This window comes from Octodon degus, unplaced genomic scaffold, assembly GCF_000260255.1.
Source record: "Octodon degus isolate 3935 unplaced genomic scaffold, OctDeg1.0 scaffold00225, whole genome shotgun sequence".
Lineage (NCBI taxonomy): Eukaryota > Metazoa > Chordata > Mammalia > Rodentia > Octodontidae > Octodon > Octodon degus.
Window position 1 is genome coordinate 1,646,021 of NW_004524801.1, and position 22,066 is coordinate 1,668,086.

The following is a 22,066-nucleotide window of genomic DNA, read 5'->3' on the forward strand; positions in this document are numbered from 1 at the left end:
GAATGGTTTGATGCAGCTAAAATTCTGCTGTATCTTGTTTCTGATTAGCATCTTCAAAAGTACTAAAGAGCATGTGTGAGAACTTCTACAAGTATTCAAAGCCAAAAAAAATTCGAGTATGTGTTGGGACCTGGAACGTGAATGGTGGAAAGCAGTTTCGCAGCATCGCTTTCAAGAACCAGACGCTCACTGACTGGCTTCTGGATGCACCCAAGTTAGCAGGCATCCAGGAGTTTCAAGGTTGGCTTTTTATAAGACAAGGCTAATTAAAATCCTGACCATAGTTTATTGATCCAGAAAATAAAAGTAGCACATCACAATATTCATTAATTCATATAACAGACTTTTAATTTTTTTATAAATTTGAAGGCCAGTATGTTCATAGATTGAATCAGTTAAAATCTTACCTCTTTTATTTCTAGGCCTTTGTTTTCTATTGGTTGAAAGTACATAATGGCAAAATAAAAACTATTTTTGATAGTTGATTCTTAGGAAATAGGGATTCGTATGTAAATGGATAGTTTTGAATGTAGCCATGCATGTAAGAAAAATTAGTTTAGTTTTCTTTTAAATCAATCTGAATGTAGGTTATTTTGTAATTGATAATTTCATTTTTTTTAAAGACTAGTATGTCTCATTTTATAATTGTAGCCCTCTGTTTAGTTAAGAAATGTCAGAAGGGTATGGTGGCATGTACCTATAATTCCCCCCTCACAGGAGGCTGAGGCATGAGGATTGCCCTGAGTTTGAAGCCAGCCTAGATCACATAGTAAGTCTAAAGCCAGCCTGAGCAACATAGCAAGACTTTGTCTCAAAACAAAAACAGTTAGGTTGGGTTGTAAGCAGGCTTACAAAATCTGTGATACTTGTTGGTACCTGTAACTTAATGGTACCAGTTTATCCTTGTCAGATCTTGGTTGTCATTCATTTTGGGCTCTCTGCCAAGCTGTTCACCCAGAACCAAACATTTTAGCTAAGGATCTTTTCATTATCATTTTGATTAAAATCAGAAATTTAAGACTTTCCTCTTTTTAAAAAAAACCAACATTTATTTTAAAATACTGTATAATTACCAGTATTACACATGAAGGTTGCGTGTATCAGAAATAGAATGACATGACACAGAGCCTCTTTTAATCAGCACACAAGACATCCTGACCCTTCCCCTGGACTTTCTATTAAGATGCCCCTTTTAACTTAGATTAATCCAAGTTCCTGGAAGTAGGAGTAATAACAATAGTAATAAAATACATAGCTGACACTATTGTTCTAAGCACTTAGCATTTTTAAACTAGCCCTTATCCTATACCTATTCTGAGACTATTTAGATTAGAGTTTTACAGATGAGGAACCTGAAATGCGTAAAGGGAAGTAACCTGTTCATGGTCATGCACAGTAGAAATGACCTCAACTTAGAGATAACAGCGGAGAGGGATTTATCATGTTCAAATTTTGGAGACCACAAGCTTAATGTTTTGGCAGGTTACTTAGGTTTTATAAAGCCTCGGCTTACTCTCTCTATATAAAAGAGAGTAAAATTATTTTAGGAGTCGTTGCTGTGGCAGTTTAAAAATTACATAAATTGGAGCTATGTACACTATGGCACTCAGTGAATTAATTTTACTTCTCAGTATTCATAGGCTTTATAAGCTTATTAGTCTATTTACCCTCATTTCTGTAGATGTGGGCCCACTTAAGTGCTTCCAGGCTGCTTCTCTGAAACAGCTTCATTAAGGCAGTGTGTTCATAGACTGAATTAGTCCCTGTTATTTCTGAACTGTTGTTTTCTATTTGGAACAGAGTTGTGGTCTTCAAAAGATCAAGATCATGGTCTTCAAATTTGAATGTAGAAAATCCCTCCTAACTGTTATCTACACTTTGAAATAGTTTCTTAGCCACTTTATTTTTTGTGCTTTTTTGAATAATTCCTTCACCTCTCTGGTTTTGGTCTTAACCTTTTAGAAGTGGTTTCTCGGCTGTCTGTGGTACAAGCTCTAGCAGGGACTCTTTCCAAATGGTTTCTGAAAAGTACCTAGGGAACTCCAAGGATAACAATCTTAAGGAAATTTAAGGGATTTTAATAAAGAATAAAATTATAATGTGATCTCCTAAGTTATTACCTTTATTATGTCTTTGGTTAAACTCAGTAAAAATGCATTTTTGATAGTTGTTATTGTGTTATGTAGGGTGGTATTGGCCTTTAACTAGGGCAGTACTTAAAATTATTTCCTGGATGCTTAATTATAGATAAAAGAAGTAAGCCAACAGATATATTTGCAATTGGTTTTGAAGAAATGGTAGAGTTGAATGCTGGAAACATTGTGAATGCAAGGTAAGCTGCCAGATAACAACGCTGAAATTTTTTGTGTGTTGAGGGACATGGAAGATAGTAACTAAGACATTATTAAAAAGGTAGATTGAGATGATATATGTGAAAGGCACTTTTTAAACCATAAAATAGTTCTGAAGTATTTGTTCTGAGGATTCTCTATTCCTTAAAATATTGAGAATGTCAAATAACTTTTGTTAGGGTTACATTTCTTGATATTTGTTATGTTACAAATTAAAACTGAAAAAATTTTAAGGTTAATTTAAAGTTAACAGTAGCAGCCAAGCATGGTGGCACATACGTATAATCTCAGTATTCAGGATAACTTAGAAGGATTGCCATGAGCTGAAAGCCAGCCTAGGCTACATGGTGATTCAAGATCAACCTGGATACTGTATTAGCCAATAGGATGCTTGGTATTATATAACAAGGTGTGTCAGAATCTGAAAGGGCTGCATCACTAAGTAAACCCAGTGAACGTTTTCAGATAACCAACACAAAGTGATACTGAATCATGCAAGGGTAAAAGATGAGTGAACTTTTGTAGTAATATAGATATGAGACAAAAGCCTGATGTCCTGAGGGAACCAGGAGCAGTACACAGAGCCCAAGGAGAACTGTTGTCTCTCTTATAAATTCCGGCAAGCTGAGATTCAAGCTACAGATAACAGCTTCTCCAGCTGGTGCCCTGTTTGTTGTTTCATCCCTTGCTTGGGATGTTGATGGCTAGCGTTGTGTAAATTTAGTGTTAGATAAATAAATGCCTGAAGTCAATAGAGTAGTTTGTGTTCTCCAAAGTAGTTATGCACATTCCTTAGCCCGCCTTTAGCTTTCAATACATGTAAGATGTTTCTGTGGCTCTGGGCTCACTTAGAGAGAGACTAATCTCAGTGAGACCTCTAAAGCTATATTCATTGGGTCTTCTCATCAGTTTCTTTTGGCCCTGACCAATAACTTACAACTTTAGTATAAACAAAGCAAAAAAAGTCCATTGATATGGTTTCAGATTTTATTTTACAAATAACTGTTCAGACACCATTTGCTGAGTTCTGATATACAATTAGAGAAGAAATTATCTATAAAGGTCATTAAGATACTTTCTTTTGGGGGCCAGGAAGATGGCTCAGTAGAATAAGTATTTGCCTGGCAAGCACAAGTATAATCTCAGTATTCAGGATAACTTAGGCAGAAGGATTGCCATGAGCTGAAAGCCAGCCTAGGCTACATGGTGATTCAAGATCAACTTGGATAATGTAACTGAGTTCAATCCCTGGTTCCACCAAAAAACAAACAAACAAACAAACAAAAAAGATACTTTCTTTTCAAGTAGGTATACTTTTTTTGAGACAGAGTCTTGCTGTGTGCATATATACTTCCTCATTTAGCAACCAATTCATTTATGATATAACCACAGGAATGGAACTTTTTTGTTACTCAAGGAATGTCTATGTTGGAAAGATGGGACTCAGGATTTGAGTTACATAAAATGATAATGTTTTCTATTTAATCAAGAACATTCTTAATGGAAGTGGCATTTTTTACAAGTACATGACAAGATCTAGTATAGTTTGGAGCCTGGCTTCAATGAAGAAAATCAACACCTGTGGCCATTGTTGATGGTACCATCAGTAAAAATTTTATTCATCATACTGGAAAAGACAATAGTGTATTAATAGTACTAGAAAAATAGTTTTGACACCACTGGCTTGAGGAATCCCCAGGGATGTTGCCTCCAGACCATAGAAAGAGAACTGCTCTAAAGCCATAGTACACGTACAAATTATACGAGTGAAACTGAAAGTGTTTTATTTTAATATAATGTTTGTTTTTAAATGTCAGTAGTTCTCAGTAGTTGTGACATTTTTAAAAATTTCTAAAACATAATTATGGACTGAAATATGGTACAGCTATCAATATTGCATTAGCAAGTGTTTTCTTTGCCAAAGGGAATAACAATTCAATCAGGAAAATAGAAAAGAAATCTGACTTTACTCATTTTGTTATAAGAGTAACTTTGCTGAAAATAAATATTTTGCTGTTAAAGTAGAACATACTCTTATTGCTTCTTTTTTTTTTTAACTCTTATTGCTTCTGATACCAAACAGATTGGTTAATTACTTGTCTAAGTAGAGTGTAACAAAATATTTCTTTAATGGAGATACTCAGTTATTTAGCCAATACCCATTGATCATATACTCTTGGTAGTAAAGATACACTTCTGTGAATAAAATGTACAGAAATCCCTGCCTTCAGTCTGGGAATATAGCTTAGTGGTAGAGCATTTGCCTAGCATGTGTGAGGCTTTGGGTTCAATTTCAGCACTACAGAACAAACCTGCTTTTGTGGGATTTGCATTTGAGCTGAAAGAGACAATGAACAATAACTACAATAAATAAATTATAAAGTGTGTTTTAAAAAAGTTATTGTGGAAAATAAATGACAGTAAGAAAGACTAAGTCTGTGAAAGTAGGCAGTGTTGGCAATTTTAAATGGAATGATGAAGAGTCTATTTATTTAGAAGATGACTTCTTGACTTGAGGAAAAGATAGTATTGTCATTTTCTTTCCTAAATTCATGTTAAAAAGTGGTGGGGTTATGGTAGGGAGGGGGTCCATGTTTGGAGGTAAAATGCAGAGTACTAAATAGATGGAAGTCAAAAAAAAAGTAAAAAAAAAAAAGGGTACAGGGAGATGGCTCAGTAGGTTAAGTGTTTCCTTGGCAAGCACAAGGTCCCAAGTTTAATCCCTGGTTCTGCAAAAAACAAAAAACAAAAAAAAACTAAATAGATGGAAGTGAAGTCATATTCTGGTTTCCACTTAACACATGTGTGATCTAGAACAATGAGAAAAGAGTGTTTGTTCTCATTTGGAGGTTTCTATGCTTATTCTTCACAGATAAAGAAAAGGAATCAAGCATTTATTCTTTCTTTTATGAACAGTATTGCAGAGGAATTGCCTTTGGATACTGAAATTACAAAATCAACATTTGCACCTCCTAATGAAATATGAGCTGAGTAGTGCTCATCAGCAGATGCAGAATTCTTAGGAGAGGGCATAATGAGAACTGTTAGACTCAACCATTTGTAACATTGCAGAGGTAATGTCCCTCTTGCCATGGTGCAGTGAGAATGCACAGCATCACCCCAGAGGATATTCTCCCCACCATAATCACGTAAACACTCAAACATGTTTCTTAATCAACCTCCTGCAGCAAGCAGTGTAAAGGAAATAGTGAGGGACAGAGAGAAGTGCAGTAGTTATGAGGGTTGGTAAAGGATTCAAAGACATAAGCAAATGCATTGTGTAGGCCATGTTTGGCCTGTTTTAAAGAAACGAACCAGGTACAAGAAGACACTTTTGTTTTTTTATTCTGAGAAGACATTTTTTAGATAATTCAGGAAATCAAAATAAGAGTTCTAAGCTGGGGATATAGTTCAGCGGCATAAGCACCTGCCTGGCAAGCTCAAGATTCCAAGTTCCCAAGTTCAATCCCCAGTACCAAAAAATAAAAAATAAAAGAGCTCTTAGACAGTATTAAGGAATTATTAATATTTTGATAACTACATTGTGGCTATGTAAAAGTGAAAAAATATCCCATTACATTAGAGATATGTTTCACAGTACTTATGGGCAAAATGATGTCTGTAGTAGATTTAATCTAAAATAGTATAGGTTTATAAAAAAAATTGTGAGGAGGGATGGTAAAAAGATTGACAGAATGTTTATTATGTTGAAGCTGTTAATGTATTTGTGATGGTTTTCTCATTCACTAGTGTGAATCTTTGCTTTAGTGATAATAGAAATAAGCACTGTGATGGTGTGATTTACATATAAAAGCTTTAGTTGTAAGAGAGAAGATAGGAAAGGACTCCTGCTTCAGTAGTAGTAAAGGGGGCACACTCATGAGGAGGGTCAGACTGGCCATCCCACCCACCAAAGCAGGCTAGCTTTGAAGGATTAGCTAAGGTGAGCCACGGTGTGGTTAATCATTATCTCAGTCCTGGTTTCTTACCTCTGGAGAAATTCCCTTGGCTTGAGGTGTGATTCTCTTCCCATGAAGTGACTATGTCAGTTTGCCAATGGTTTCAGTCATATGGGTCTTTTTTTTTCCTGGGACCCAGGTAGCTACATGTTAAGATCAGTGTCAGGAGACTTTTAAGCATTGCATTGAAAGGGAGGTCTAGAAGTGGATTTTGTAAAAGTTGGTAATTGGATAACCCTAGAATCATGAAATTTACTTACTTTTATCATGGTCTCCTGTGCCTTAAACAAGGGTGAGATAGACTAAGTAAATCTACAGCTAATAAACTTTGTTCTGTTGACTTTAAATGAATAACAACATTCTCTGAAATTTTAAGGTACTGAAGGTACAAAAGTGAAGGTCAAGTTTTGTTTTACCTTTAGTTACCTACTAGGCCTTTGTAAGCCCAAGAAAAGAGTCACAGTTTTTAGCAAAAATCATTTTTAAATCCCTGACTGCCTCAGAAGAAAACACAAATTAGGCTTCTGATAAATAGTAAGTTAAGGGCCCAGGAGATTCTTTTGTCCCTTACTCATATAGTAGTCTCTGACTATGTCCATTTGCTTTATATTCTTTGTTTTTCTGTGTATATTTAAATTTTTTCATAGTAATTCTTGTAAAAAGATGTTAATTGTAATTTAGAAAAATAAGAAAATTGGAGGGGGGGTCATCTGAAGGTGCATACTTTTCCATGACCCTCATGAATACTTACACAAAAGTAAGCTTACATGGGCCAGGGAGATACCTCGGTGAAGTAAGAGGTTGCCTGGCAAGCACAAGGTCCTGAGTTTGATCCCTGGTATCGCAAAAAAAAAAAAAAAAGAAAATGTAGATTAGATTTTTTTTTGTTTCTTATTGAGAAACAAATAGCAATGAGACCGTTTCAAAACAGACTAGTAGGACAGTTTCAATAATTAATACATTGCATATTGTTATCTTTGTAATGGTTATTCATAGTATAAGATGCAGACATGATATCCTGTCCAAGCACTATTAGTACAAATCTTTCTTTTCATTGAATTAAGAGAAAGTAGCTGTATATCTATCCTATTTTGCATATACAGATACAAAATGGTCCGTCTTTTGTATCCCCTTTTTTTGTTTAGTTTTGTCAGAGAAGGGTATTCCATTGCCATTTAAATATTGTAGGTGGCTGAATTCAGCAAAGTATTCCAATATAGTGCAGTAGTCCATAATAGTAGTGGGTTATCTGTAGGGCTGGCAATGTCAGAAGTTGTTGACTTAAGCCTTTTATAGCTCAGCATAGTAGATTAGATTTTGAAGTGTGATAATCTTTTGGCTAAATTTCAAGTGTTCCTTTTTAAAGGAAACAGACAAAAACAACCTGCATAAAGATTTCAGTCTTAAGAAATTTGGGTAGATAGAAGTATAAGAACTTTTTAAAGATTCCCTCTTTAATATTTTCTGGTAGCACAACAAATCAGAAGCTCTGGGCAGTGGAACTTCAGAAGACAATCTCAAGAGACAATAAGTATGTGCTGCTGGCTTCTGAGCAGTTGGTGGGCGTCTGTCTGTTTGTTTTTATCAGGCCGCAGCATGCTCCTTTCATAAGGTCAGTACACAGAACACTCTCCTACAGCTACTTCCTCCCATTAAATAAAATGAAAAGGCCTAAAATGTTTGTTGTTTCAAAGTTCTTCTGTTAAACTATTTCTTTGATAGGAGTGACTGAGTGAGAGCTTCTCTGTACTATTTCACAGAGCTGTGCTCAAAGTACCATGTGATATGTAGTTTTGATATGATTATGTAATATGTAGTCCTCTAATTTTCTATGCACAAGAAACTATTGAAATGTCATCTTCCATTTCGAATTCTCTGGTTACAGAGATGTGGCAGTTGATACTGTGAAGACTGGGATGGGAGGTGCGACTGGAAATAAGGGAGCAGTTGCAATCCGAATGCTCTTCCACACCACCAGCCTCTGCTTTGTCTGTAGCCACTTTGCTGCAGGACAGTCACAAGTCAAAGAAAGAAATGAAGATTTCATAGAAATAGCACGAAAACTGAGCTTTCCCATGGTAAACTTCTGCTTTTTTTTTTTTTTTAAATGTTTCTTTATTCTTGAAGATAAAACTTTGAAATGTGCGTTAGCTCCAATTCTCTATTAGGTTTTTGAAATTGTAGGGTAGGGCAGGACAAATAGCTCAGCAGATTAAAGTACCTACAAGCAGGCACAGGGGCCCAGGATTTGATCCTGGGCCTGCCATGCCAGCCCCACCCCTGGGGCACACTGAGAAGTTGATTGAGACTGGGCGTGGTGGTGAATGCCTGTAATCCCAGCTCTTGAGAGGCCATAAACAGGTGGATCACTACAAGTCCTATCTAGTAGTGAGACCCTGAACACAGTGTAGACCCTTCCCTAAAATACAAAAAAAAAAAAAAAAAAAAAAAAAATTGTAAGGTCATTCTTAGAAATATCACCAGTATTCACCTAAATAGATATTTCACATGTTACTATTGTGTTAAAGAAACAGGCCTCAATATGGAGGCAAGTATGTATCTGAGGCAAGAAACAAGGTAAAAAAGTTTTTAAAAATTATTTGAATTTAAAATTCCATCTCATTGTTTCCAGGGAAGGCTGTTGTTTTCTCATGACTATGTGTTTTGGTGTGGTGACTTCAACTATCGAATCGATCTTCCTAATGAAGAAGTTAAAGAGCTCATAAGACAGCAAAATTGGGATTCCCTTATAGCAGGAGATCAACTTATCAATCAGAAGAATGCTGGACAGGTACACACATACCTGAGAAGAGTATACACCGAGGAGACTAAATTATAAAACAGTCTTTCCTTCTTTTAAAAAAAATTATTGAAGGGCATTTATGCCTAAGTATGTATCTATAAATAAACAGATAAAGAATTTTCCTGGGGCCCAGGGAGATGGCTCAGTAGAATAAGTGCTTTCCTGGCAAGCTCAAGGGCCTGAGTTCAATCCCTGGTGCCACCAAAAAAAAAAAAAAAGCTCTCAGATTTATTTAAAAAAAAAAGAATTTTTCTAAGAGAGACAGTGAGAAGGGAAGGAAACTTACATGAGAAAAAAATGTGTTATATCTGTAAGATTCACTTTCAAATAGAAGGATGTGTCTTCTGGAGACAGTAGTAATAGTTTAGAGTTTTAGTTTTTCAGGCTACTGACTTGGTTTTAAAATCTTGGCTGGGACAGTATACTTTGTTGCTGTTTTTTTATTGTATTTCTTATGCCATCTACCTTTTTGAAACTTATTTTTTAAACCTATTACTAGAAGATTTTATGAGTATTTATTTCAAAAATAAATTTGACATAGAAGTGGTTGTCAGCTACTTGGTGCAGTGCGGGAGAGCAGACTGGGCGTGGTGGCCATGCCTGTAATCCCAGCTCTTGGGAGGCTATAAACAGGAGGATCACTACGAGTCCGATCTAGTAGTGAGACCCTGAACACCCTGTAGACCCTTCCCTAAAATACAGAAAAAAAAAAAAAAAAAACCTGGGGGTGGGGGTGTTCATCAGACTTGAATTCTTAACACTCTGGGTACCACTTAATCTTCTTAGGTTTCAGCTCATTTGAGAATAAGATACTAGGCTACATGATTGCCAAAATCCTATATGGTTCTAGATGTCTGTCATAGCTCATGGATAAGGAGTTCCCTTAATCATATTTTCATAGTTTGGATAGCACATGCATGACAAAGCTATATATGCATGATTGTCCCATTGGCTTTCCTACCCTATGAAACTGTCCCAGGACAGTCATGCATGTACCACCAGTTGTTCAAGTGCAGAAACAAGTAAATTGATATGAAAATGGCCATATCTTGAATTGTTTTTTTAAAAGCTTTATTTCATTCAGCTGGAAGTATTTATAGCTGGATCCAAATTTCAACTCAAGAGTATCCCACACACAGGCCAGCCAGATAGCTCAGTGCTTAGGTGCAGGGATCAGGGTTTGATCCCCACATACTGTACTGGCCCCACCCCCTGAGATGGCAACTGAAACTGGGTGTGGTGGCATGCGCCTATAATCCCAGAACTTGGGAGGCTGAAAACAGGAAGATCACTATGAGTTCGAGCTGTGTAGTGAGACCCTATAGACCCTTACTAAATACATTAAGAAAAAAAGAGTATCCCACATATAATGACATTTAATGAATAACTGTCTGAAAATATAACTTTTATGCATTTGGAGATAACTTACTTTGTTTATGTTTATTTTAGATTTTTAGAGGATTTCTAGAGGGAAAAGTTACCTTTGCTCCAACCTATAAATATGACTTGTTCTCGGATGACTATGACACCAGTGAGAAGTGTCGCACTCCTGCATGGACTGACCGTGTCCTCTGGAGAAGGAGAAAGTGGCCTTTTGATAGATCAGGTTGGGAAATGAACTTTATTTGTCAATTAATGAGGATTGTGTGAGGAAAAGGGGATGATAAAATTATTATGGAAGAAGAGAGCAGTTTTACTCAACAGAGGTTTGTCTGAAGTACAGTACAACTCAAATGTAAGGTAGATTTTTAAAATAGTATCTTTTTGCTATTTTCTTTGAGTAACATAAAAAGGAGCAAGGAAACTTTTTTGTGAAGTTTTCAATTAAATGTTAACTCTGGTTTTTAATTTGAGTTACTAAAGTAGTTTGCTTGTATTTTGAGCTACCACTTACCTGTTAAATTATTTATGAGACACTATTTGGTTATAAGCCTCTAAGTAATCTTGGATATATGACATCTTAATTTTTACTAAGTAAAGAATAAGTAAAAAATAAATAGTAAAGAATTTTGTTGACCAAAAAATTTGCATATTTGAAGAAGTATCTGGGTATTCTACCTGTTAAAAGCATGTTGCATATTTCAGCATCCCAGTCTCAGGCAGCCAACACTGAGAAAAGAGATACAGCTTCGCTCCACATGCACCCTTCCTTCTCACATGCTCTTGCTCTTTTTGTTGATTGCAGCTGAAGACTTAGATCTTCTAAATGCCAGCTTTCAAGATGAAAGCAAGATCCTCTACACATGGACTCCTGGCACTTTGCTGCACTATGGAAGAGCTGAGCTGAAGACTTCTGACCATAGGTTGAAACAGTTTGCATATTTTTCTTGGAACTTGAAGTTTACAATACATTCTTTTTAAAAATATTCTAATACATCTCTCTTTCTTTATGCCTTAAGGCCTGTCATTGCCCTGATTGATATAGATATATTTGAAGTTGAAGCTGAAGAGAGGCAGAACATTTACAAAGAAGTGATTGCAGTGCAAGGTCCACCAGATGGTACAGTATTGGTCTCAATCAAAAGTTCTTTACAAGAAAATAATTTTTTTGATGATGCCTTGATTGATGAGCTTCTACAGCAGTTTGCAAATTTTGGTGAAGTTATACTCATAAGGTAAGCAAAATATTTTTTATCCTAAAGTAGCTCATGATTCATAAATAATAGCTTCTATATTAGAAATCACCTGATTTAGTGTTTCAATAATATAAGGGATTTCTGTTCCCAAACCAAAGGAACGCATATTATACATATTATTCAAAGAGCTGGTAGGCTTTAAAACTGATTTCTCAGGGCCAGCCAAATAGCTCAGCGGATTAAAGCACCTACAAGCAGGCACAGAGGCTAGGGATTCAATCCCTGGGCCTGCCATGCTGGCTCCACCCCCAGGGTGAGCTGAGACGGCAATTGAGACTGGGCGAGGTGGCACATGCCTGTAATCCCAGCTCTTGGGAGGCTGTAAACAGGTGGATCACTATGAATCCAATCTAGCAGTAAGACCCTGAACACCCTGTAGACCCTTCCCTAAAATACAAAAAATAAATAAATAACTGATTTCTCTGCTGAGAAAGCTTAAGTCGAATAATGAAACAATAATGAACAACTGAAGACAAAAATTCCTATACAGTGGAATATATAAAAAAGCCTAAAACAAAATGAAACTGTGAATTGATAATTTTGGTTTTTTAAGGAAAGAAAAGAGTAAAGTGGAAGTACTTTTACTCTGGCAATATAAGATATTTGATGTTTAATTATAAGCAAGTTCGGGGCTGGTGAGATGGCCCAGTGGTCTAAAGCACCTACTTAAAACAAGCTTAGCTAAAGCAAAGGGACCGCGGTTCAATCCCCCAGCACCACATGCCAGCCAACCCTGCCCCCTGGTGGGCTGAGCTGGCCACACACACACACACACACACACACACACACACACATAAATAAAATTAAAAAAAAATAATAAGCAAGTTCAATTTTCAACCAGCAGAAATGTGATGAATTGTGAGGAGTCATGCACTCCAATCTTGTTTTCCTCATTACTCTGCCCATCTGCCTTTTGTAGAAGCAGTGCCTTTTTCCTTGTTCTAAAAATGTTCTCTTCCATATGTAGAACAATCTTGAGAGACTTAATGCTGTGTATGTATTTGAAATCAATAGGGAGAGAAGTACTATTATTTTTGTGTTGTTTATTTGCCTTTTAAGATATGTTTTATATATTTTTGGTGGGCAAGTCTCTATAGCAGGTGTCATAGTAAAGCAGAGGAGAACTTGAAGATGTGGCTCCCTCTTATAATTCAGTTGGGAAGATCAGCCTAGTGTCTTCCCTAGGTTCTAAACAGTGCAGACCAGATTTAAGATAGTGAGGTTTCTGTAGAGTAAATGTCATGTCCAAGACACCTCAGGCACTTTCACAGAGTAAAAGAGCAAGTGGAGAGGAAATTATATTTAACTTCTTGCATATGTTTTGGTGATGATCTACCTTAAACCTTTAAGAAAAAATAAAATAATTTCTCAAACTTTGAGGTTCTGGGAAGTACATAATGAAATCTCTCAGGTTTCCAGATGATGATAAGCTTTGCCAAGAGCAGAAATGCCAAACCACCCGCAACATCTTGTGGACTGTGCGAGTGGGCAACAGGGTAACAGATAAATGTCTTCAGAGCAAATGTAAAATACTGCGCAGAGCTGGGGTGAATCCAAATTGTTGAAGGGATAAGATTGAAAATGGAAACAACCTGTCTATTTTTCTGACCCACTGGGTTCTCATAGCTCAAAACTGGAGCCACAAGTTTTCTTTACAATTTTGTCATCATTAGGAGAGTTACTGGTAAAAAAAAAAAAAAAAAGTATTACTCTAATATAAAACTTTAGGGTGTCTGCAAACATAGACTATGCTATTTGTTATATTTGACAATAACCAGGTTGGAAAGAAAAAGCAGACAGTGAATTTACACAAGGAGAGATTACTACAAGCAGTAAGATGGAATTACTGCCTTTTAGTTTAAAATAATGCAATCATTAAGAAGTTACCAAAATCTGTATACTGCTTTATATTTAAATAAAAGTTCTCTGAAAATGTACAAATTTAGATGCACTAAGATACTTAACATGAGGAGAAAATCTAGGTTTTAGCATAGTGAAAGGAAAAAGAAAATGCAATTTCCGGGGCTGGTGAGATGGCTCAGTGGGCTAAAGCACCTACTTAGAACAAGCTTAGCAAAACACAGGGACCGCGGTTCAATCCCCCAGCACCACATGCCAGCCAGCCCCGCCCCCTAGTGGGCTGAGCTGGCCACACACACACACACACACACACACATAAATAAATTAAAAAAAAAAAAAAAAGAAAATGCAATTTCCAAAAGGTTATATGTAAATCTATGAATGGGAGAATCGGAATCCCCTGGTAAAGTTAGACATGAGTGTAAGGCACTTTAATAACAGCATAAGAACCAAGAGATAAGTGCTGCTATAGGATTATGATTTGGTACCACTATGAAAGAACAAACATGTCTTGAATTTGGGAAGTATGGTGTGGTCTTAAATATTTTATAACTTTTGGATGGAGTTATCCTCTATTACCAAAGACTGGGAAAAGATACTTTCATGGTATTTAGGTAATAAAGATGTTCCTGGCAGCATCCTGCAATTTCATAACTTTATGCCAAAAACTGTGAATCAGGTACATTGGTCATGTTTGGAATCACTATAAAAATTATACTACACCCTTGATTTCAAAAGGATAAAGTACATGTGTATATTCCTCTTAATATCCATAATAGGTACTTTTGAATCCTGGAAGCAGGAAAGGAGAGAGAGAATGCAGAGTGCTGTATATTTTCTCTGTACAGTTGGGCGTGGTTCAACTTGCAGAATTGTTTCTGTAAACAAGACTGACAACTTTGTTTTACTCTTTTTTTTTTGCATAGAAACCTTATTAGGTATCAGTGACCATCCTCTTCAGAATGTGCTCTAATGTCCTGTTTATTTATTTTTCATTTTGGGGGAATTCTTTCAAAACTATCAACTTAGGAACATAGCAAAAACCATTTGAGAAGAAAAGAGTAAAAACTGTTAATGACTAAGAGCAAAGACCACAAGCTAAGGCTCCTTGAGACGACTTAGGTTTCTTTTGTTGCTGTTATTTTTATTTTACGATTTTTTTTGTTTATTTTCTTTTCATTTTTACTGACAACTTCCTGCCATCTTTTTAATCAAAAGAGAGTATCCTTCAGGGAAGTCAGTGATTACTGGTTAACAGGGGCCTGTGTCCACAGAGGCCAGGAAGAGAAAGGAAAGGAGGGAAGGCTGCCAGTGACCTGGAGAGGGTGCTCTTTCCCCACAGCAATTTGTTTCGCTAAGCTAATAAGAATAGGTCTTACTCACAGCCTCCTGACCCCATGTCAGCCTTATGTATTTTCAGTGTCTCTCTGATTCTCTAAGGAATTAATTACATTTTAAAAACTTTTTCTTAAAGGTTTGTAGAAGATAAAATGTGGGTTACATTTTTGGAAGGAAGCTCTGCCTTGAGTGTTCTGAGCCTAAATGGTAAAGAGGTAAGTTATATTTGTTGATTCTAAACCATTCTGAAATGAAGTGTCTAAGATTTTATTTTTATAGGCGTACAGCAGCAAGATTATATAAATTATTGAGTCATATGTTACTTTTATGCTTTTCTAGAGATATTAACCATTAATATGGACTAAAAAAAGTTTACCTGCTAATTTGATTTCAGTTATTTGTAATGTAAAATGTTTTAAAATTTTAATTAAGGATAGATATTCTGGCTTGTGTATGTAATATAAAAGATTTCTACTGAATGAAGAAAATGCTTTATTTATAAGAAAACAAGAAAGGAAGTTGTTCATGATGCCTATGAATTTATTTTGTTGATTTCATGCTTAATCTAAGTTATCTTTTTCAAGCCTTGATAAAATAATTACCATAGATGACAAGCACATCACCTTGAGGCACATAGATGTAAAATTAAAGAGCAGCTCTCATTGACATCCTTGGGCCAGGGAGGTAGCTCAAGTGGCATAAGTGCCTGCCTGGCAAGAACAAGGTCTTGAGTTCAGTCCCCCCAACAACAACAACAGAAACATTCTTTGTCAGTTCTTTTTTCCCATTGGATTGGTTGGTTTGTTTTCTTTGGTAATTTACTCTGGGTTTTTTCCCCCTGCTTTTCTACTCTGCCTGTCCTCAAGCTAGGCTTTTACACTATAAGTACTCATTCCTGGCTTCTTAAAAGATTTTCATGCTTATCCTATTATTTCCTATAATAAAATTGTAAATAGAAATTCACTATGTCAGGCTGGCTAGATAGCTCAGCAGACTAAAGCGCTTGCTTAGACAGAGCACAGCAGCTGGGAAAAAATTCTCTATGTCAAAGGATACATACATAGAGTTTTATATTTTGATTTTTCTTGCCCTACTGTCCTTTGGAAAAGTTTTGCCAAATTATACCTGGGACTACCTTTTTTTTTTTTTCCTATTTTTTTTTTAATGTGTGTAGTACAGGGTCTATAGGGCCTCACTACACAGATCAGACTTGTAGTGGTCCTTTCTGTTTTTCAGCCTCCCAAGCACTGGGATTACAGGTGTGTGCCACCACGCCAGTATCAATCACCTTCTCAACACACCTCACCTGTACGGCATGGTGGGGCTCAAACCGACTACCTTTCTTTAGCATCCTAATTGATGCTGGATTTTTTTTTTTTTTTTTTACTTTGACAATCTAAAAAAAATGAGAATACATCATTCCTGCTTTAAGATTTTGATTGCCAGAAGTTCAATCTTTTTGTTTATTGGTCACTTGTACTTCTCTTTGTGTCTTTAGCCTCTGTGTGTGTGTGGGGGGGTTGTTGTAGGCTTATGAACCTAAGGCCTTACACATGCTGGGCATTTATTCCATCACTGAGCTACATACCCAGGCCCATCTTTCCACTGTGGGGTTTAGTCTTTGAAGCTCCTTTTATGTTACAGATAATAATTCCATATCATATATGTTGCAAATATTTTTCTTACAACTGTTGTATTTTAACTACATAAAAATTATTGATTTTTTGCTGGGTGTAGTGGTACACCCTTGTAATCCCAGCACTTAGGGAGGTGGAGGCAGAAGGATCATTGTGAGTTTGAGACCAGCCTGGGCTACTAAGTGAGCTCAAGGTCAGCCTGAACTGCATACAAAGACCCTATTTCAAAAAGACAAAAACAAAGAAAATTACTGATTTTTAAATGTAATTTTAGCTTTGATTTCTTAAGCTTTTCCTTATGCCATGACAATAAATACTAAAGAACAGCTCTCAATTTGACATTCTCTGTCAGCTCTTTTCTCACTGGATTGGTTTTTTGTTTTCCTTGGTAATTAACTTTGTTTTTATTTTTTTCCCTTCTTTTCCATTCTGCCCCTCACTCACAAGTCAATGCTTTTATAGTATAAGTACTCACTCCTGATTCCTTAAAAGATTGCCAAAATTCTATAGAAATTGTATGTGTAGACAGTATGATGTAATGTTGAATTAAAATTTTATGTTTTATTAATTAGCTATTGAATCGGACTATAACTATCACTTTAAAAAGTCCAGACTGGATCAGAAACTTGGAAGAAGAAATGAGTTTAGAGAAAATCAGTGTCACATTGCCTTCATCGACAAGCTCTACCCTGCTTGGTGAAGATGCTGAGGTTGCAGCAGATTTTGACATGGAAGGTTTGTTGACTACATTTGCTTTTGTAGTGCTACAGAAGTTTCCCTCCTATCAGTAAAGTTTTAGTATACAAATTTATCTTAGCATACACATACAGTATTTACTAGGATTTATGTGTCGGGTACATGCTAGCTGATGGAAATTTGTTAATCATGGTTCTTGCCCTAGTAGAACTCATAGCTTATTAAGTGTTATACACAAGCATGCAGGCAATTATATTAGAAGGACATCAGTGCAATAACGAACATTATGCTATATAGCTCTTGGAAAAGTTGCCTACTTATGTTTGGGGAGCTAGGCAAAGTGTCCTAGAAGAATTATAACTTAAGCTGAGATTCTGAGGGAGAATAGAATTTAAAAAGGTAAAAAGAAGAGTCAATGAAAATACATAATTGTAGGCCCAAAAGGGAGAAAGACAAGTAAGTATTTCTGAAGATCATGTAAGTATTTTTTGTGAGAGAATAAGTAAAGAAAAAATGCAGGAAGAAGAACATGGTAGGATAGACTGGTAATGTCTGTGGGGTCATTTGGTCCAGGTATCAGGTGATAGCTATCTGATCTAGTGCTTAGGAGAGAGCTCTGACACAGATAGCTCTGATGGCAAGTGACACTGTGAGCATTTATTACCTTAATAGGATCATGCAGAAAGTGGGTGACTGAATTGAGTATGATCCCTAACAGTCCAGGGATCAAACATGGAAGAACAGAGTTTGAGAACAGACAGAAGTCTGCCTATAAAAGAAAAATGAAAAGAAACACCTAGAAAGGTCAAAGAGCCTGAGAATTTTGTGGATTAAAATTCAAGGAAAGAAAATATAAGAAGGAAGCGGTAAAGCCCATAGTATTTGGTAACACAGAAAGATGCAAAGCAATGAGGACAGAAACTTGTCCTGATTTACTAACAAGAAGGGAAACTGTTGGTGACCTTCATAAGAAATTTCAGTTGGGTGTGGTGGTACTTGCCTGTTACTCTAGAACTCTGGGAAGCTGAGGTTGGAGGATTGCAAGTTCAAGCCCAGCCCAGGTGATTTAGTAACTAAGTAAGATTGTGTCTCAAGATTAGAGGCAAAACAAAACACAAGGGGGAGACTGAGGATGTAGCTCAGTGCAGAGGCCGAGTTCAGACCCCAAGACCCCATACACACATACTTACAAAGTAATTTCAGTGGTGTGATAAAGCTAGTGGTTGAAATTTTTGTGGGTGAAAAATGAAATCGAGAGAGTGCCTATAGACAGCTCTGTAAAGGAGCTTGGCTAAGAATAGGGAGACGGGAGAAGACAGTTGGTTCAGGGAGACCAGAAATCCAAAGATGGTATAAATGAGAGAACTCTGTGTATGTATCCTTTGACATAGTGAATTTTTTCCCAGCTGCTGGAAGTGAAAGGGCTTGTGATATTAGAAAATATTGGCAGAATAACAGAGCAAGGTCACTGAGAACTGGGGTGGGTGGGACCCCATTAATTGCACTCACAAATACCTGAGTGCCATCTGATTAGATTCCAGCTTGCAGACAGGTTGTTGATGGCGTGAGGGGAAGAGGGTGCCTCCATCTTAAGACATCACTTCACCATGAAGTTTAAGTATTCAAATTACCTGTAGGAGGGAAGCAATCAGCAGCTTGAGGAGAGTTGAAGACCTTTGGAATAAAGCTGCTGAGGAGACAGGTAGCAGGGAAGAGTCAGTCGATAGATCGTCTAATTGCCAAGCAACCTTGAGAGCTCAGCTATGATCATAAGGGTTATGTGGGTTCTTTAGCAGCAGCACTCAGCAGGCCACGTGTAGTTACAGAAAGATCAAGCAGTGGAATTGACACACAGTAGAGGTTTTCGTAAGCAAGGGTGATAGAAGAGTCATGAGATAGAGGAACAGCTGAGTAAAGAACCATAGAATCTAAAGTGAGGTGCAAGAGCAAAATTGGATGGGGGTTATAATGAAATGGGTCAAGCCCTGGATCCTGCTGAAAAGAAAAGAAGAAAAAAGTGATTGAGGAAGGGAAGTGCAGGGCTGCAGGGTGTCAGGATATAGAGCTTGCACTTGGGGCTCAGAGGCTGTGGTTCTGAGGGTATGGTGTTAGGAGCAGATGTGAGTGTCAGTGGGCTGAGTTGTCCATGTGGCCCATGTCACAGAAAGGGATAGAACTCAACTTACTGTCTTGTTTTTTGCTTAGTCTTTGATGGTGCCTGGAGATTACTACAAGAAGTAGAGTAGTGGGTGCTGCATAAAGTCGTGATGGCATAGCTTCAGAGAAATAGGATATATTTTTCAAAGGTGGAGGATTAATTTTCTGGAGTCAGAAATAAGGGTGCAGTTGGCACCAACCTAACTTTCAGCACTAAGATAGTGGCAATAAGGACACCTTAGGTGAGAAGTGGCATCCAGTAGGTATGAAGGTCTGTGTGGGCATGAAGGAGAGTAAGGGTTCCAGGGAAGGGGTATGTGGCTATCCAAGAGCTGATGCTATATGACTCAACCTGGGCTGGCCAGGGAGCAGTTCCTAAGAGCACAGATGAACACAGATGGACTTAGAGGAACAGCGGTCATCTTAGGAGTCCCCTATCATGCTCTAGTTGCTCAGGCATTTGGTCAGTGAAAGCCCTTTTCATCCACCCAACATCAGGTTGTTTTGAGTTAACAGGTATCTTTATATTTTCTGTAAGAGTGTTTATACTAACTCTGTTGTACACATATTGTTTATATACAACTACATGCTTTATCCATGTGTTAGTTTGTGTATCTGAACCACTGAAAGCCCTTCTTAGAGAAGAATCTCTGAGCAAATTGAAATGGTGGCATCTATGATATTCTTGCTGTTCCTTAGGTGATGTCGATGACTACAGTGCTGAAGTAGAGGAACTTCTTCCTCAGCATCTGCAGCCATCCTCAAGTTCTGGCCTCGGCACTTCCCCAAGCTCTTCACCCCGGACGAGTCCCTGCCAGTCACCTACAATAGCAGAGGCTCCTATACCTTCCTTTCCCATCAGACCAAGTCGAACTCCATCAAGAACTCCAGGCCCTCCAAGTTCACAGAGTGTGTATTGTACTTGAAAGTATTTGGGCTTTTCTTTCTCTTTCTGTCTACTGGGCAGCAGACTGCAGGTGACTTAAACCAAGGTCATGCCTTCTTCATAAGGGCCACTCAGTAAATCATCTTTCAGGAGCGGGCCCATGTACAGAGTCAGATAGAGGTAGCAGCCCTCAGGGCCTGATAGATGGCTTCTGCTACTTCTACTGAAAGTGTGTGCCATTTTTCTACACTAGTGAACACATTTTAAAATTCAACAACATGGAATATTTATTGCACATGTACGTAAAGTACATGGCTTTCTGCCAGCACCCCCTTGGTTCCTGATCTTATCCCTCCTGGACTTGCTTAGGTTCTCCGGTTGATTCTCAGCCAGCAGCACCCCCGCAGCAGAGGGAGTCTTCCCAGACCTTGGAGCCCAAGCGACCACCCCCGCCCAGGCCAGTTGCCCCTCCCACGCGCCCTGCACCCCCACAGAGACCACCACCACCTTCAGGTGAGCCCACTGTTTCCATTGTGCCAGACCCCAATTTCTCTTTCCTTTTTTTTGTGGCAGAACCGGGGATTGAACTCAGGCCAAAGAAGTGCTTATTCTACTGAGCCATCTCCCCGGCCCCCCCAATTTCTTTTTCGCTTTATTTTATTTTTTATTCACCTTATTTTAGAATGTTCCATGTTTTTGTATCACTAGCTTCTAGTTTTATTGGTTTGTTTTATCATTGTTGCTATTTTTTCACCTTTTCTCAAAGGACATAATAGGCCTAACAGGAAAAGTACACTGTATTTAATGGATAGCTTTTTGCAGCTGCCTTCTTTTCTTACCAGTGTGCAAGAGTGGTTCATTTAAAAACACACACACACACACACACACACACACACACACACACACACACACAAGAAAAGGGGGCCCAGGGAGATGGCTCAGTAGAATAAGCGCATCCCTGGCAAGTGCAAGGGCCTGAGTTCAATCCCCAGAGCCACAAAAAAAAAAAAAAAAAAAATCACAGAAAGAGTGGTTCATTTTAATTTTGGTAATTTGATGGAGTTCAGTGTATACTCTGTTCTTAGCTAAAACTAGGTTTAATTTTCTTTTTAAGTCTTATTTCTGACTTCATAAAATCATTAAAGTTTACTAAGTTTTATAAACTTTACAATTAGAACTAAGGAGCCTGCTTATTATTTAATATATTTTATATATTTTTTAAATATGGTTATAATGTTACTTCAGTTTCTATGAATACATGCTTTTTTATACTATCTAGATACATTTAATTCCAACATATGTTACCATGACTACAAAAGAAAATCTTGACATTTAATTCTTTATTTAATGTCATTTCCTTTCTGCTGCATATTTTCTTGTGAACTATAAGGGGCTAGGAGTCCTGCACCTGCTAGAAAGGAATTTGGAGGTAACCATTTACATTTGTTATCCTGTCTGAGTCTTGGTTCACTAATCTTTTGTAGTTTGATCTCTGCAACTGAAAGACATTTTAGGTTTGTTTGATACAAATCAAGATAAGTAACATTTGTACTCCCACTTAAAAATAACCCTAAGCTTCTGTTTTATTTCTCTTAAATAAAAGTCAGAGCTTAGCTTTATTTGTGAATACAAGTAATGAGAGCTGCTATCTTCCAGGAAGACAGGATTGCTTTTGCTTTGTTTGGTACTGGGGATTGAACTCAGGCCCACATGATGGACTGTGCTTGCTCGCGCTCTCTCTGT

The 22,066-nt window shown here is 37.4% G+C and overlaps 1 protein-coding gene across 4 annotated transcripts in view; it reads left to right on the top strand.

Annotated features, from left to right (window-relative positions):
- The window catches only part of Synj1 (synaptojanin 1), an 87,757-nt gene that overhangs the window by 52,089 nt on the left and 13,602 nt on the right, over positions 1–22,066 (top strand). For all 4 annotated transcript variants that reach the window (XM_023705554.1, XM_012517869.2, XM_023705555.1 and 1 more), the window contains exons 13-24: positions 49–240; positions 2,248–2,332; positions 7,782–7,922; positions 8,196–8,388; positions 8,943–9,101; positions 10,563–10,719; positions 11,299–11,416; positions 11,513–11,728; positions 15,084–15,162; positions 17,157–17,319; positions 20,137–20,346; positions 20,693–20,836. In XM_023705554.1, the coding sequence (XP_023561322.1) occupies positions 49–240; positions 2,248–2,332; positions 7,782–7,922; positions 8,196–8,388; positions 8,943–9,101; positions 10,563–10,719; positions 11,299–11,416; positions 11,513–11,728; positions 15,084–15,162; positions 17,157–17,319; positions 20,137–20,346; positions 20,693–20,836 (1,857 nt within the window). The remainder of the gene's footprint in view (positions 1–48; positions 241–2,247; positions 2,333–7,781; positions 7,923–8,195; positions 8,389–8,942; positions 9,102–10,562; positions 10,720–11,298; positions 11,417–11,512; positions 11,729–15,083; positions 15,163–17,156; positions 17,320–20,136; positions 20,347–20,692; positions 20,837–22,066) is intronic.